Raw genomic sequence first — 17423 nt, 5'->3', positions numbered from 1 at the left:
ATTCTATGCACATAAATGAGGTACAGGTTTTCCTTCCTTTGACCACATTAGGTAGACCATAGAACCTGCAGACCAACTATATCCTAAAAGAGTTGCAGTTGTTGCCTAATGTGTGCAAATAATTTTTTTTTAAATTTCAGATCCAGTTTTTACATGCTGCCTAATTTTATACATATTTTTTATATTTTTATATAAATTCATAGTCATAATATATTGGCTGGCAGATTTGTACAGAGACATATTATTTTATATTTAGATTTAAAATATTGTATGTTTATTAATCTGGTCCACTATGAAAATGACTATACTGAAAGGACATTTTATATACACATTATGCTGTGCAAGGTGTTTTTTTGTAGCTTATTATGAGAAGTACTGTGTGTTACATGGTCCACCATCTTTAAAAAAATAATTTTTGTGTGTTTAACTGTGTGTGTGTTTGTGGTTGTAGAGGAGCAGGTGGCAGATTTCCCTTGTGGGCTTGAACCTCCAGCAAGGACCTGCGGCAACGGGACTGTCTGTGAAGAGTACTGGCTTGGACCTAACTTTGGGATCACAAACTTTGACAACATCCTTTTTGCCATTCTCACTGTTTTCCAGTGTATCACCATGGAAGGATGGGTGGACATCCTCTACAATGTGAGTCTTTTTTTTGAGGCTGGTCACATCTGGTTCTCTTATTCATTACTCTCATTGTGCTATACTTAACGTTGTTACCAATACCTGCATAGTGTCTTTGGAAATCATGAGTTTGGCTGATATATAAAGTGATAGGATGCTTTTCCCAAATAACAGAAAAACATTAGTATCACATGTTCTAAATTAGTTAATGACTGTGTCCTTCTTTACTCACTTACTGATGATGCTCAGATGCTGCAGTTTCCATTTCTCCAAACGGGGACATTTCTAAATATACAGTTAATTGTTAAAGGTGCTATAGTAAGACAGATTCCCTGATTAAATCAGACTAAACTTTTCATATTTTAGGTAATTTTAAGATTACCTAAATAATTTATATTTGCTTAATGCCAAAATAATGTACCAGATAAGTTTTTACTTTCTCATTTCTTCAAATTCAGACATTTAGGCATATTTATTTAATTTTTGGTAGAATTGCCTTTTAAACTGTTTGGCTTGGGTTAAACATTTTGCATATCCTTCCACAAGATTCTCACAGTAGTTTGATGGAATTTTGGCCCATTCCTCGTAACAGAACTTGTTTAAATGGGTCAGGTATGTTGGCTGCCTTGTTCACAAACACCCTTTTCCATCTCTGCAGACATATTCTCAATAGACTGAGATCAGGGTTTTGTATCTTCATTCCAAAACACTGAGTATGTTGTTTTTAGGCCACTTTGTAACAAATTTGGTGGTATAATTAGGGTCATTGTTGATTTGAAAGACCCATTTGCACTCAAAGTTACACTTTCCGCATGATGCCATCTTTTTTGTGAAGTACCTTAATCCCTCTTGCAGTTCAAGACCCCCACAACATAATGCTGCCACTGACATACTTCCAAATTGAGATTATATTCTCAGGTTTAAAAGCTCCTCCCTTTTCCTCTAAATGTAATAGTGGTCAGTATAACCAATCACATTCATTTTGTTTTCATCAGACTACAAGATATGTCTAAAAAATAAGGATTTTGTCTCTATGCGTTTACAAATAAAATCTGTTATTTTATACTTCTGTTGGAGTAATGGCATCTTCTTCACTGAGTGGCCTCTCAGCCCGTTTTGATACATGACTTGTTTCTCTCACTGTCAGCCAGCACCTTCATAAGGTCTGTGACTTTTGTCTTTTGCAGATTTGCAGATTCCTCACCAGAAAACCTTGCTCTCTGAGACACAGATCCCATGGCAATGCTGAACATTCCCATGCTGTCTGTCCTTGAATATCACTGTTTAAACTGATGTGGCCACTTACGTATCTGGAAATAGTACTAGACTTGTGGAGGTCCACTATTCATGTAACATACATTAAAATACATCCACAAGCCTGCCTCTATTTAACTCATATGTTGTAAAGTAACCTATCAGAAGCTTAGAAATCTTCTAATGGGTTTTCTTTAAAAAAATACTTTTACATTTTCTATAGAGTAAGTAATCTTAATGTATATAGACTTCTGAATTTAAAGGAAGTATTAAGCAAATCTCACATTATGATGATATTCACCAAATAGAAATGATGTTGGTGATCTTAAAAAGGGAGAGGTTTGGCTGAATGTTACTGAAAACAAAAGGTATGTGTAAGTTTATCTTGTTTCAGTTCTGTCTTACTAAACATACAGGTCCTTCTCAAAATATTAGCATATTGTGATAAAGTTCATTATTTTCCATAATGTAATGATGAAAATTTAACGTTAATATATTTTAGATTCATTGCACACTAACTGAAATATTTCAGGTCTTTTATTGTCTTAATACGGATGATTTTGGCATACAGCTCATGAAAACCCAAAATTCCTATCTCACAAAATTAGCATATTTCATCCGACCAATAAAAGAAAAGTGTTTTTAATACAAAAAACGTCAACCTTCAAATAATCATGTACAGTTATGCACTCAATACTTGGTCGGGAATCCTTTGGCAGAAATGACTGCTTCAATGCGGCGTGGCATGGAGGCAATCAGCCTGTGGCACTGCTGAGGTCTTATGGAGGCCCAGGATGCTTCGATAGCGGCCTTTAGCTCATCCAGAGTGTTGGGTCTTGAGTCTCTCAACGTTCTCTTCACAATATCCCACAGATTCTCTATGGGGTTCAGGTCAGGAGAGTTGGCAGGCCAATTGAGCACAGTGATACCATGGTCAGTAAACCATTTACCAGTGGTTTTGGCACTGTGAGCAGGTGCCAGGTCGTGCTGAAAAATGAAATCTTCATCTCCATAAAGCTTTTCAGCAGATGGAAGCGTGAAGTGCTCCAAAATCTCCTGATAGCTAGCTGCATTGACCCTGCCCTTGATAAAACACAGTGGACCAACACCAGCAGCTGACACGGCACCCCAGACCATCACTGACTGTGGGTACTTGACACTGGACTTCTGGCATTTTGGCATTTTCTTCTCCCCAGTCTTCCTCCAGACTCTGGCACCTTGATTTCCGAATGACATGCAGAATTTGCTTTCATCCGAAAAAAGTACTTTGGACCACTGAGCAACAGTCCAGTGCTGCTTCTCTGTAGCCCAGGTCAGGCGCTTCTGCCGCTGTTTCTGGTTCAAAAGTGGCTTGACCTGGGGAATGCGGCACCTGTAGCCCATTTCCTGCACACGCCTGTGCACGGTGGCTCTGGATGTTTCTACTCCAGACTCAGTCCACTGCTTCCGCAGGTCCCCCAAGGTCTGGAATCGGCCCTTCTCCACAATCTTCCTCAGGGTCCGGTCACCTCTTCTCGTTGTGCAGCGTTTTCTGCCACACTTTTTCCTTCCCACAGATTTCCCACCGAGGTGCCTTGATACAGCACTCTGGGAACAGCCTATTGGTTCAGAAATGTCTTTCTGTGTCTTACCCTCTTGCTTGAGGGTGTCAATAGTGGCCTTCTGGACAGCAGTCAGGTCGGCAGTCTTACCCATGATTGGGGTTTTGAGTGATGAACCAGGCTGGGAGTTTTAAAGGCCTCAGGAATCTTTTGCAGGTGTTTAGAGTTAACTCGTTGATTCAGATGATTAGGTTCATAGCTCGTTTAGAGACCCTTTTAATGATATGCTAATTTTGTGAGATAGGAATTTTGGGTTTTCATGAGCTGTATGCCACAATCATCCGTATTAAGACAATAAAAGACCTGAAATATTTCAGTTAGTGTGCAATGAATCTAAAATATATGAATGTTAAATTTTCATCATGACATTATGGAAAATAATGAACTTTATCACAATATGCTAATATTTTGAGAAGGACCTGTACATGGCTACAGTTTTCAATGAATCCAAGTCTTGGCCTTGCTGATGATGCTTTTATGCACAACAATATCTTGAACTGTTGTTGCATGTTTACTTTTTGTTTGGATAAGGCTCATTGCTAATCAGGACCATAAAATATTTCATTGAGGTTTTAGTTAATTGTGAGATATAAATAAAAATACACAAAAAGTTGTTCTATCTTTTAAGCTTAGCACTTTCCTTTAAACGTTGTAAAATTTAAGAGACTATTATTGGAGCTTTTCATAACTCTCCCCAACGCAAACATTGGAAGGGGCAGCAGCAAAAACTGTCTCTCTGTCGCCGTAAACGTCATTGGAAGTAGTGAGCAATTTATCAATTGTTTGGAAAATCCTTAATTTGTGATAGTAACAAAATACTGTGGACTGGCTATGATATTTAGTTTTTTTTCCTACAACAAGCATGTAACACAGGAGACTGTGGGAATGCTAAAATAAATGCTTGGAGCATTGATCTTATTTATATTCTCTTACATTAACATTAATTTAGTGTGGATGCTATACACTCTGAGTTTCTTTACATTAAAACTAGTTGCCCTGCCAGATTTTGTCATGATTCACATGATGAATGATCCCTATTAGGCGAAGGAGTTACCGTTCTGGTGTTCAGAATTAGTCTACAAGACACCTAAGGGCCAGGGGGCAGGATCCTTCTGTCGTTTATTGTCACCTAGATGATGTGTGACTATGCTGGCTGAGGTTGCTATTTTGGTCAAATATAGTTGGGGAGATTCTCTAGTTGAATGGAAGGGTGTCTTAATTTTGCCAGTCATGACATACTTGTTCTTAGTGGTTTGTAAAAGTATCTGTACCATTTTAATATCTTTTAATTAGGATTTTATATGATAGACCAACTAGTATTAGTGCACTATTAGATAGTTGAAGAAAAGGGATACATGGCTTGAACATTTTCTGTGAATAGAAATTTGAAAATAGAGCTGTACCGTATTCAGCCTTCTTTACTCTTTACATTACTGAAATTTAATGCTACCAACTGCCATCAGGAGTTACCTAATTGGCAAATAGAGTTCAGCTGTGTCTAATTTATTCTGAGTATAAATGCAACTGTTCTGTTTCTGGCCTCATAGGTTTGTTAGAGAAAATTACTGAACAACCAGCATCATAAAGACTAAGGAAAACAGCAGACAGGTCAGGGAAGAAATTATTGAGAAGTTTAATGTTTGAACATCTTACATAGCTCTGTTCAATTCATAATCTGAAAATGGAAGGACAGGGACAAACTTTGGGTGTGCCCATTCTTTTATTTATTGAATCATTTACTTTTGTAAAAGGAGTCAGGCTAATTTGGCGTTCTTGTATTATAAATATTGGCGCCCGAATAGGATCCTGAGGCCGCCCTCAGCGTCCACAACTCGGAACTCCCTAGTTGCTGTCCAGTCATATCTCTCAGCCTCAGTGGCCAGAAGAACACATACCTTGTTGTGCCTCCTTATCCTGGACATAGCCACACCGACCGAAGATGTGTGAACATGATTCCAACCTGGCCTGGAAGAGTCTAAAGGCTGCTCCTAACTTGTCCCCACCCCGTGCCAGAAATTCCCTGTCGGGGTACACTTCAGCCCTCAGAGCCAGGCCAGAAATCCAGTGTCTTTGCCTAAACCCAGAAGCCATGGGGTCAGCAAGCCATGAGATACTGATTATGTCACCTCTGAATTGGTCTTCACCCACACCCTGGACCTTAAAGGCCGACCAGGCCAGGTTTTCGGGGTAATCTGGCAGACTTCCAGCTTTATCCAGAACAGTTTCCCCAAAGCCCATCACAGGCACCCACAACCTTTCCCAGTCACACAGCGTGTGTTGTTATAGTATGGGTCCAAAAGTCATCAGACCTTGACATCTGATGTATTCGTCATAACTAAAGTGATGGAATGAGTCTTTCCAGTCTGATAATGCCCTGCACGCTTATGAATACAACAGTCCATTGCATGTGAAGGGTGATAAATGTAACCATTGCTTCACAACTTCCCGGAAGAACTCCATCTATCTGAGCCAGTTCAGTTACCGGTATCCCATCTAGATTGGCCTGATAAATGGTCCTCGGGAGTGCAAATGAGTTCAGAGCCCTCACCCGCTGTGAGGGTTTCAGTGGGGCCTCCGAAATCCTTTCAATCCATTGCTGGACTATAGGGATAAGATCCAGAGTCACAATGCCATGCCCCAGGCCTACCTGGACACCCAAATAATGAACCGATTCACCTGGAGGGATCATGTGGATACGCGAACCACCGATCTCCCATTTGTATCGCCCTTGTCCATATATAATCCATGGCACTTCATCGGCTAAACCCTCAACATAGTCTGCTGGCAGAGCTTCTCCAAAATCCCGAGGCTCCTACCCATTGTCTCAGTTGAACCACTCACCAGCACCAGATCGTTGGCTAACGCCAGCGTGGCAGTTGCCCGATTGTCTCAGTGTTGTCCAGATCCATCCTCCTCAAGTGTATGAATGTGGAGATCCATAGCTAGGTTCAAAAGAAGTGGGGAAATTGGGTCTCCTTGCTTCACTCCAGCCTTCATGTGAATTGGCTGCATGGGGCCATCCACACAGCTCACTCAGGTCACGCAGTCCACATATGAGTTTTTGATCAACTCAATAACGCATGTGTCAATACCGCATTCGCCCAAAGCACACAAAATGTGCTTGTGGGTGATGGAGTCAAAAACAATACAATACTTTATTTATAATCTTTATTGATAAAGCACTTTAAAAACAATGCAGTTGACCAAGGTTCTGTACAATGATAAAACTACTAAAATAAATGTATGCTTAGCAGATCTATCATAAATAAAATAATTTTAGAATAACCTATTAAAACATAAAAACAATATAAAACAAACTAATATAAATAGTTAAATTAATAAAGGGTAAAAGGATAAGAGCCAACATTTCAAACTGAGTTAAAAGCCAAGGAGAAAAAATGCCTTTGCAAAGTCCACAAACACTACTGCCAGCAGAGACCCTTCCATCCTTAAGGGCTTGGCAATCTCTGACGTCCCTAACCAAAGCAGCGATCACCATCACCTCCTCGCCATCTTTTCTTTCACCCGTTGAATCAGTGCATCACGTATACTGGGAGCTGCCAGGACAAAGGACGAACATGACGAGAACTGATAAGCCAGCGGTTTAGGGTTTGTCACCACTGGCCCCTCAGCCGCTGCTATTTGTGGGCAGTCGCCTGCCATGTCAATTTACAGGAGCCTTTTTTCACCTGTTTGGCCGTCTTGCCATTTCCCAATTTCCCTGCTATAAGCTGGTATGTGGTAATTGAATGTCTGTGCTCTTGGATGACACAGATAAGCTCCCGCACTTTGTCAACACTCCAGAGCTTCGTCCCCTTGATTTCTCCCACTGGTACCTTTTCTCATGCCCACCTGACCTCGTTCCATTTGACTGGGTGGGGGTGTCGCTTATGTTGAGAAACACCAACAGCCGTGGGGTACCGTGCTTTGTGAAAATCGCAAGCAAACTCACGAGCCAGGACCCCCTCCCCCCTTGCCACAGCCCTGCACTTAGGAGCATGACATGAGAAGGAGTGACTGTAAGTGTTATATCTCCCACACTTACGGCATTCGTACATGGCAGCGACACTCCTGTGCCGGTTTACAAGATGCTTGCCAAGTGTGACAATGCCACCCACCGGCACGCCACACAGTGGGCAGTCTGGGCACGGACCTAGCAGGAGAACCTGGACTTCTGAGAGAATGGAGGCAGATTGTTCACTCACTCCCAGAGAGTCAATAGGGCCGAAGTCCGAAGGCTACAATGACCTGTTGAGGCTGTGGTTACTGCACAACCACCTCTGACTCTACCCTCATTGTAGAGTCATTAGTGGTCAATAATTTGGTCACCACTGAGGGCTCTCCAGGGGACTGACTCGGTGAGATCCACCCGCTCTCTCGGCAACACCAATTGTCCTACTGGACCTGTGTATCCACTGACACTGACTTTCTCTGCTGGGAGATTGTCTTCATAGGGCTACTGGCTGTCGCCACTGAGCATGTTGGGACTCAAGGCAATACCCCCGTGGGCTGGTTCCAGCGCCTACTGGGGAAGTTGGTTTTCCAATTCCGAACATGTCCAACCTTAAACATGGTAGAGAATTAGGGTTAGGGCTAACCCAAGCTAGCCCAAGCTGCACTGGCACCCATTTTAAAGAGCCAGAATGATGGTCATGACTGACAATATCACTGTAACATACCATTAGGTTTGTGACCATACCACAGGGGCTGGCTGGTTAGGCATAGTCTCCTTTTGGGCAAGCTGACTTTGCCGGATACACCCGTTACTAGCTGGACCACGAGGAGGTGCATCCTTGTAACTGTTGCTCCATGGGTCTTTGGGGGCTGACTGCCCCCTGTTTTCCCCTGTTCCATGACCGAGGACCATCACCAGACCCCCAGGGTTAATGACTCCATGGTATTCCCAGTCCCTCTGGGGCAGTACTTTGAAGGAGATCTATTCCCTTCTTCACTTTGTGTAATGACTTGTATAGTGTTGGACCCCAGAATGCAGACGAGCAGGCAGCATGACGGTAAGAAAAAAAGGCTTTAATTAGCAAAAACTCACTCATAACAAGAGGCAGGAACAAAACAATAAACGGGCAGGCAAGACAGGCTCGGCATTATCCAAAAAACAAGACGTAAGCATGATTGAGACGACTAGACGTGAGCATGATCCAGAAAAATGTTTCCGCAAGGAATAAACAGGACAGGTGTGTATATATGGAATGTGAACCAGGTGAAGCAAGGAGAAAAATTAACTAGGTGCAGGTGATCCGAATAACTTAATTGACAGGAGAACACAACGTGACAGGGGCAAAACAGAACTTCAAGGATACAAACAAATAAAAATCAAATTAGAAAAACATGAAACCAAAGCATAATCAGAATCAGAATCAGAATCAGAAAAGCTTTATTGCCAAGTACGTTTTTGGACATACAAGGAATTTGTTTTGGCGTAGTCGGTGCAATACAATACAAATAAACAGTATTAACATATCTACAATATAATATAAATATATGTGCACAGTTTTAAGTGAGTGAGAGTAAATATAGAGCAGTATAAGATGCAAGAGCAATACAACAGTGCAGGTGATCATTGTGCAAGTAAAGCAGTGCAAGTAAAGCAGGAGTCCATGCTGAGCGTTAATGTAACACATAGAGTTACAAGTTACAAGTGTCCTGTCAGCAAAAAAAGGGGGGGTGTGGGGGAAAGGGAGAGTGTCAGGGTGGTTTCCGGGCTTTGTTAACCAGGCTGGTGGCAGATGGGAAAAAACTGTTCTTGTGGCGTGAGGTTTTGGTCCGGATGGACCGCAGCCTCCTGCCAGAGGGGAGAGTCTCAAAGAGTCTGTGACCGGGGTGGGAGGGATCAGCCAGAATCTTCACTGCCCGCTTCAGGGTCCTGGAGGTGTACAGTTCCTGGAGCGACAGTAGACTGCAGCCAATCACCTTCTCAGCAGACCGAATGACACGCTGCAGCCTGCCCTTATCCTTGGCTGTAGCAGCGGCGTACCAGATGGTGATGGAGGAGGTGAGGATGGACTCAATGATGGCTGTGTAGAAGTGCACCATCATAGTCTTTGGCAGTTTGAATTTCTTCAGCTGCCGCAGGAAGAACATCCTCTGCTGGGCTTTCTTGATGAGGGAGCTGATGTTTGGCTCCCACTTGAGATTCTGGGAGATGATGGTTCCCAGGAAGCGGAAAGATTCCACAGTGTCAATTGTGGAGTCACAGAGGGTGATGGGGGCAGGTGGGGCTGGGTTCTGCCTGAAGTTCACAACCATCTCCACTGTCTTTAGAGCGTTGAGCTCAAGGTTGTTCTGGCTGCACCAGTCCAACAGATGGTCCACCTCCCATCTGTACGCAGACTCATCACCATCAGAGATGAGTCCGATCAGGGTGGTGTCGTCCGCAAACTTCAGAAGCTTGACAGACTGGTGACTGGAGGTGCAGCTGTTGGTGTACAGGGAGAAGAGCAGAGGAGAGAGAACACAGCCTTGGGGGGAACCGGTGCTGATGGTCAGGGAGTCAGAGACGTGCTTCCCCAGCCTCACGCGCTGCTTCCTGTCAGACAGGAAGTCAGTGATCCACCTGCAGGTGGAGTCGGGCACACTCAGCTGGGAGAGCTTCTCCTGTAGCAGAACTGGGACGATGGTGTTGAAGGCAGAGCTGAAATCCACAAACAGGATCCTGGCGTAGGTTCCTGTGGAGTCCAGGTGCCGGAGGATGAAGTGAAGGGCTAGGTTGACTGCATCATCTACAGACCTGTTGGCTCTGTAGGCAAACTGCAGGGGGTCAAGGAGGGGGTCGGTGATGTCTTTTAGGTGTGAGAGCACAAGGCGCTCAAAGGACTTCATCACCACAGAGGTCAGGGCGACGGGTCTGAAGTCACTAAGCCCTGTGGTCCTTGGCTTCTTGGGAACAGGGACGATGGTGGAGGACTTGAAGCAGGCTGGCACATGACATGTCTCCAGTGAGGTGTTAAAAATGTCTGTGAAGACTGGAGACAGCTGATCAGCGCAGTGCTTCAGGCTGGCTGATGAGACAGAATCCGGACCAGCAGCTTTCCGGGGGTTCTGTCTCCTGAAGAGTTTGTTGACGTCCCTCTCCTGGATGGAAAGAGCCGTCCTCGGCGTGGGTAGGGGGCTGGTGGGGGGGAACTTCAGGGTGGGGGTTGGAGGTGCCAAGGCCCCTCTTGAGGTTGGAGAGATGGGGGTGGTGGATTGTGGCTGCAGCTGTTGGGGGGCGTCGTGGGAGATGGTTGCAGGACTGTCCCTTTGTCTTTCAAAGCGGCAGTAGAACTCGTTCAGGTCGTTGGCGAGGCGTCGGTCGTTGATGGAGTGGGGGGCTTTCGGCTTGTAGTTGTTGATTTGCTTGAGCCCTTTCCAGACAGACGCAGAGTCGTTGGCTGAGAACTGGTTTTGGAGCTTCTCAGAGTACAGTCGTTTGGCCTCTTTCACTGCCTTGCCAAACTTGTACTTTGCCTCTCTGTATATGTCTTTGTCCCCACTCCTGAAGGCCTTTTCCTTATCCAGTCTTAACCTTCTGAGTTTAGCTGTGAACCAGGGTTTGTCGTTGTTGTAACTCACCCTGGTGTATGATGGTACACAGCTGTCCTCACAGAAGCTGATGTAGGAAATCACAGCCTCTGTGTACTCGTCCAGACTGTTGGTAGTAGTCCTGAACACATCCCAGTCTGTACAGCCTAAACACGCCTGGAGATTCTCCACAGCCTCACTGCTCCACTTCCTTGTCGTCCTCACAACAGGTTTGCAGAGCTTTAGTTTCTGCCTGTATGCAGGAATCAGGTGGACCATGATGTGGTCGGATTGGCCCAGTGCAGCACGTGGGACGGCGTGATAAGCGTCTCTGATGGTGGTGTAACAGTGATCCAGAATGTTGTCCTCTCTGGTCGGACATTTTATAAACTGTCTGTATTTGGGGAGTTCGTGGGTGAGATTACCTTTGTTAAAGTCGCCAACGACGATAACTAAGGAGTCCGGGTTGGTCCGCTCCACACTCAGTATCTGGTCGGCGAGCATGCGCTGTGCGACCTGCACGTTAGCTTGTGGCGGGATGTAAACACCGACCAGGATGAACGAAGCGAACTCACGGGGGGAATAGAAAGGCTTACAGTTTATGATGAAGGCTTCCAGGTCTGGAGAACAGTGCTGCTGAATCACTGTCACGTCGTTGCACCAACCACTGTTGAGGTGAAAACAGATTCCTCCACCTTTCGCTTTGCCAGAGAGTTCCGTGTCTCTGTCCGCTCTGTAGAGCTGGAATCCTGCCAGCTGCAGCGCAGAGTCCGGTATTAATCCACACAGCCACGTCTCCGTGAAGCACAAAACTGCCGATGAATAAAAGTCCCTGTTTTTCCCCAACAACAGTTGTAGTTCCTCCATTTTGTTGGGAAGTGAGCGCACGTTAGAGAGAAATATTCCAGGTAACGGTGTTCGTAGTCCACGCTGGCGAAGACGTACCAGCACCCCAGCCCGTTTCCCCGCGTTTCACCGCGTGAACAAAGGTGAGCGCACCTTTGACCAGAATGTCCATAAATTCCAGAGCAGTAGGCAGAAAAGTGGGAAATAACTCCTCTGGTGTAGTAGCCCTGATGTTCATGAGTTCTTCTCTGGTGAGAGAGCTCCGGGTACCATCACAGAAGACCGTTTTAAAGCAAAAAACAAAACAAAACAATGCGCACCAACACGCCGAGGCGACCATCTGCGGCGCCATCTTGTCAGAAGCGCAATCCAAGAAAACAACTTAGCAAAACATGAATACAAAAACTAAAGCATGACCAGGAAAACAAACAGAAACATGATTCAAAAATCTAACAATAATAATAATAATAATAATAATAATAATAATAAACAGAAGAACGATTCAAAACTTCAACTGTGAAAAACATATAAAGAAAAAACCCAAAACCAAACAACCCCAAATCATAACACTTTGACATTCAGAGCACTTGGCAGAAATCCCATCGGGTCAGCGCACACCATGGGCCCTCGCAATGCTTTGTTTTAATTAAATGGTTGGACTCCCCTGGTCCGCACCAATAACACCCGTTGTCTGTCCAGTTAACACGTTTTCCTCAATGAAAATGCAGTACTGGGGGTTTCAGCGCAAAGTTGTCAATTATTTTGGGAGGAGTTGATGCAAATAAGTTATTTAACACCTGTAGTGTGATTCACTAAAACAGCAAATAATTGCGCTCATAATTTGTTGGTCATTATTTTGCGTGTCCCAAAAGCAGCCGCAATTTGGAACAGTACTGTGAGCAGTTGGCAGGTATGATCAATACTGCACCGCTGTATGTCGTCAGGTTTGACTCCATCTCCATCAGAAATGTAAAGGATGTAATATCCACGGTGGTTTGTGCACAGGTTGTGTGGAGGCTGTGTTTTGTGTGCTGTGTTCTCTCCATGCAGGGTGTGGCTGGCAGGTGCTGCTGCACAGGTGTTGCTCATCTGAGAGCAATCAGATTGGCTTATGGAGTGGAAACCCAGAAGGAGGCGTCAGCTCGTTTTCTCACTTGGGGTGGTAACAGCTAGACCTCTGCTTCTCTGCAGTCCTGCTTTCAAGCAGTTTCTCTGATCTCCTTGTTTTTCTCCCCCTGCTTTGCAGATCACCCTTCGCTGAAGGAAGTCTTGGAATCTTTCTGGTCATCGTTTTCACTCATGTCATGTCCAGAGGAGTTTGGGAACTCCAGCCCCAACAACTCAGCCCTGAGCCTCCTCTTTGCTTCCAAATCCAAGCCCAGCTTCTCAGGAGCTACCTGAGAAACATCGGTCAACCTGCCTGTCCACCCTCCAACGTTAAAACTCTCCAACCATAGTGGAGTTTCCTGGAAGAGAAGAAACTAAGCATTTCCTCCTCCGAAAACTGTTCACAGCCTGTCAGACTCAAGGCACCGTGGAGAAGAACTTATTTCCCCTGGTCTTACCAAGAACTCAACCCCTGTAAGTCAGCTTTTAAAGAACACATTTACGTTTTGTCCGTTTCCACCCAGAGTGTTTACCAGCCTCTGTCTTTCTCCTTCAGAGAGACCCCGCGTTTTTCCACCAGCTCCAGCCTTGGTTCCAGTCCAACCTTTATTCCTGTTTCTAAATAAACGGTTAAAACGCTGTCTTTGTCCTTGTGGCTGTGTATGTCAGAGTCTAAGAAAACCCCATTATGACAGAGGAGAGACAGAAACTACAACACAGCAAAGCAGAGACTGAACACAGCATCGTCAGGGGGATGGGAGGTGTGGTTGATACCTGACTCTCTGAAAGTTTTGCTTCCTCAAACAGCTCTGCAGTGAAAACAACACGCCCTCACACTCCAGTCACATTTTCCAGTCAGAAATGTATTCTTCTCTCTGTAGTGTCCTCTTCGTTGCTAAGTTAAGACTGGAGGACCTAACATGAATTTTAGCACTAACTGGTGTATTGTTGTTCAGACAGTGTGAGACCTTACGGTACAGTGAAAATGCTGACTAATCTCAAAGCAACACATCAGAGAGAGAGAAAATAAAACCTACTCAGAGTTTTTAAGCAAAGATTCACAGACTGGGGAGCCAAAGTAAGATAAGTAGGTAAATTACTACCTTTATTTTATTATGGAAACTGTGTGTTGCACCACATCAGTGGGACTGTGATGACACACACTATCAATCTCAACTCCAACAGCGAGTAGAGCAGCAGAGGTGTTGGTGCTCTGGGCAGTCCTGCACTGCCAGCGACGTGTGGTCAGGGGCTGCAGGTGAGGCGCTGCCTTACTTGTCATCATGACAAATAAAATACTAGCAATGATAAGTAAAACTCAATTTGTCCACTTGACACGTCTACAAATTAGATTTCTGTCAGATTTTTAACACTTTCATGGCGAAAATCACTGAATTTACGCATTGCCGATTTAAATACATGGCAGAAAGGCAAGGTGAGACAGTGAATATCTGTGCCTCACCACCGATGGCACTGTGTCACACATTGACTGAAGCAGGCAGTTGGTGCATGCCCCATTGCCGTCTTTCTTTATATCGCCAATATACATGCTGGATCACACATGCACTAAACTAGCTGACATTCCACTGTCTGTCTAATATATTTAATGAATGTGTGTGATATATTTACTCTTTCTAACTGGCCATAAATGCAGTGAAAATGGACAGGGTGAGGCAAAACGTACAGTGCTGCACTGAAAGGGTGCAGTGCTGAGCCCCATACGCACAGACAGCTACCAGCAGGTCACTACAAACTCTTTAGCTACACAGAGGGCAGGGGTGTTTTAACCAACACATCCTGTAACTGTACTCTTATTTAAACTGGGTCTGACTAAATGGAAGATTACTTTTCAACACTGGAAAAGGATTTTTCTAAGCTGGATTTTCAGTTGAAACAGGAGGTTTAAGAGAGAGGAAGACCAACTCTGGAGCTGAAAGATCTGCTTCAAACAAGCTTAAACCAGAGTGGTACACCCAAAAAGACTTAAAATTTGGTAGTGGCAGCATCATGCTGTACGGATGCTTCTCTTCAGCAGGGACAGGGAAACTGGTCAGAGTTTATTAAGTCAACTTCAGCTATTTTGCAAAAAAAGAACAAGCAAAAATGTGAGTCTCTGATTGTACACATCTAGTAGAAACATTCCCCAAAAATGTTTGCAGTTTTAACTGCAGCAAAAGTTGGTACTACCAAGTATTGACTCAAGGAGGCTGAATATAAATGCACACCACAACGTTTCCGATTTTTAGTTGTAAAACATTTTGAAAACCATGTATTTTCCCCTTCACAATCATGTTTAATTTGTGGTCATTTATTATATAGCACTCTACTAACATATCTTCATGTTTGTGGTTGTGACATGACAGAATGTGAAAATGTTTGAGGCAAAGACTATTTCTGCAAGGCTCTGTATGTCTGGGCCACAGGTTTCTTCAAGGGATGGGTATAATCATGTCTGTCATTAGTCTTTATGAGAATAAAATACCTCCATGCTGTTAACTCTGGTTTCTTGTTGACACTGTTGTCTTGTTTTTATTTGTGAAACTGTATGTAGGAAATATAACCTATACAATTAACCCCCAAATTATTCACACCCCTGTCATATTTCGACTTAGAATTATTTTAAATATCAAAGAATCTTGTTTCTGATTGGAAAGAAAAAATGTATTCCTCAAAAGGTAATATAATGTAATATAATATATAATGTAAAATCAGTATTAATTTATAAAATCTTATATGATTTTATTTGCATATTTGCACATTATTACAAAATGGCATGCTAATGATTATTTATAACCTCAATAATCAAGTGAAAAACCTTTTTGGCATTACAGCAATCAACCCTTTCTCCTATTTGTTGAGCAGCGTGTTTCTAAATGTATTTTGAAGATCTGTGAACAAATAGTTTTGGATTTAACTGCATAAAATATGTTTGTGTATGAAATCACACTCACAAAAATGCAGAGCTACAAATACACAAACATATTTACCTGCTTTGTAAACATATTTTAACTGTACATTTTAAAATATAATATTATGAAATAATCATGTCTAATGTGATTTCTTTAAATCAGTGAATGCCTTTATATGTGTTGCTTTAAACAGAGATCAATTATGCTGTTTTCCAGATAAAGCAGGATTGTTTTCAGTGTGAGGGAAGACCTAGCACTACCCTCACACCCACAGTGCTTGTGCCAATTTGTTTTCCAACACTTCCAATTTCTAAGTACTGTAATTACCTTGTCTGCTACACAAGGTCTTTGTTAAGCCTTGTGTTTATTTAAAGGAAAATCTGTGAGTAAAATGTACATCAGTACAGGAGTACATCATTCCTGAGATAGAAAATATTGTTCTTTGTGCGGTTTAATCAAATAAAGTCTTGTTTTTAGAAAAGAAACTTAGGCACTGCATAGTCTTCACTTTCTTTGGTACACTGACAAATTCCGTCAGCTTTAATAGCTGACATCCACAAGGTTCTTGCAGCCATGGTGAAAACCTACAATGCCCTCAAAATATGAAACTACATCCCTACAGTCCTTTTTGCAGTTTGCTTCAGCCTTTGGATGCTGTCTCCACCGATCAAAACTAAATAAATGTTTACTGATCCTTGTTGGGATTAAAAAACTTAAATAATAAAAGCTGCAAACGTAAATGATTAAGAATTGTTCTATTTCTGTGGTATTTTTTTAAGACATGCTCCACTACACCAACAAACATGTTTGAAATGACTACATTCTGTATTTAGAGAGAGACTACCACAGTTTTAGAAGACCAAATACATAATAACTATAGATAGAAAGTGGTTCTATGTGCAATAACATAAAGAAATGATTCATTTTAGCCGTGTCTTTGTGTGTATGTATTCAGGCCAATGATGCCTCAGGGTACATGTGGAACTGGCTGTACTTCATCCCGCTCATCATCATTGGATCCTTCTTCATGCTCAACCTGGTGTTGGGTGTACTCTCGGGGTGAGTACAAACTGTAAACATGACCCGAGGAGGGAGTTTTAAAGGTTCTTCTTTAAAATGCAAGCAAGCTTTGGCAAACTTTTGACCAAACAGGATCATCTTTCATTCAGGAAGCTAAAACCACATGGATTACATATTCTCTGCTTTTTCCCATCCCTGCCTGCAAGGATGACATGTGCAGATATATAGTGCAAATCATACAAACTAAATGTATTTAAATGTGTTTTACATATCTCAGTGAAAGTTACCTCTACACCATCGAATGGCCTTTTGTAAAAGGAACCCCATTTAGCAAGTCAATCCTAGCATCATTTATTGCAAGATCAGAGCTTTTGGGTTGGAACACTGTTGTTATACTCATTGTGACTGGCAAGCACTGGATGTATTTCATTCTAGATGTGTGCATAACAACATAATTATGAGAGAATATTTCAGTTGAATCTCAAAAAATATGAATACCCCATCACACTATTTGATATCAGCCTTTGATTTATGTGCTGTTGTTAAA

General features: G+C 43.0%; 1 protein-coding gene across 1 annotated transcript in view; it reads left to right on the top strand.

The window, feature by feature from the left end:
- Positions 1 to 17423, top strand: part of cacna1ba (calcium channel, voltage-dependent, N type, alpha 1B subunit, a) — a 150692-nt gene that overhangs the window by 26156 nt on the left and 107113 nt on the right. Inside the window, exons 6-7 of the mRNA XM_047380421.1 lie at positions 452 to 639; positions 16812 to 16915. Of these exons, the coding sequence (XP_047236377.1) occupies positions 452 to 639; positions 16812 to 16915 (292 nt within the window). The remainder of the gene's footprint in view (positions 1 to 451; positions 640 to 16811; positions 16916 to 17423) is intronic.

This window comes from Girardinichthys multiradiatus, chromosome 12 (genome assembly GCF_021462225.1).
Source record: "Girardinichthys multiradiatus isolate DD_20200921_A chromosome 12, DD_fGirMul_XY1, whole genome shotgun sequence".
NCBI classification, from domain to species: domain Eukaryota; kingdom Metazoa; phylum Chordata; class Actinopteri; order Cyprinodontiformes; family Goodeidae; genus Girardinichthys; species Girardinichthys multiradiatus.
This window is presented reverse-complemented; position numbering and strand designations above follow the sequence as displayed.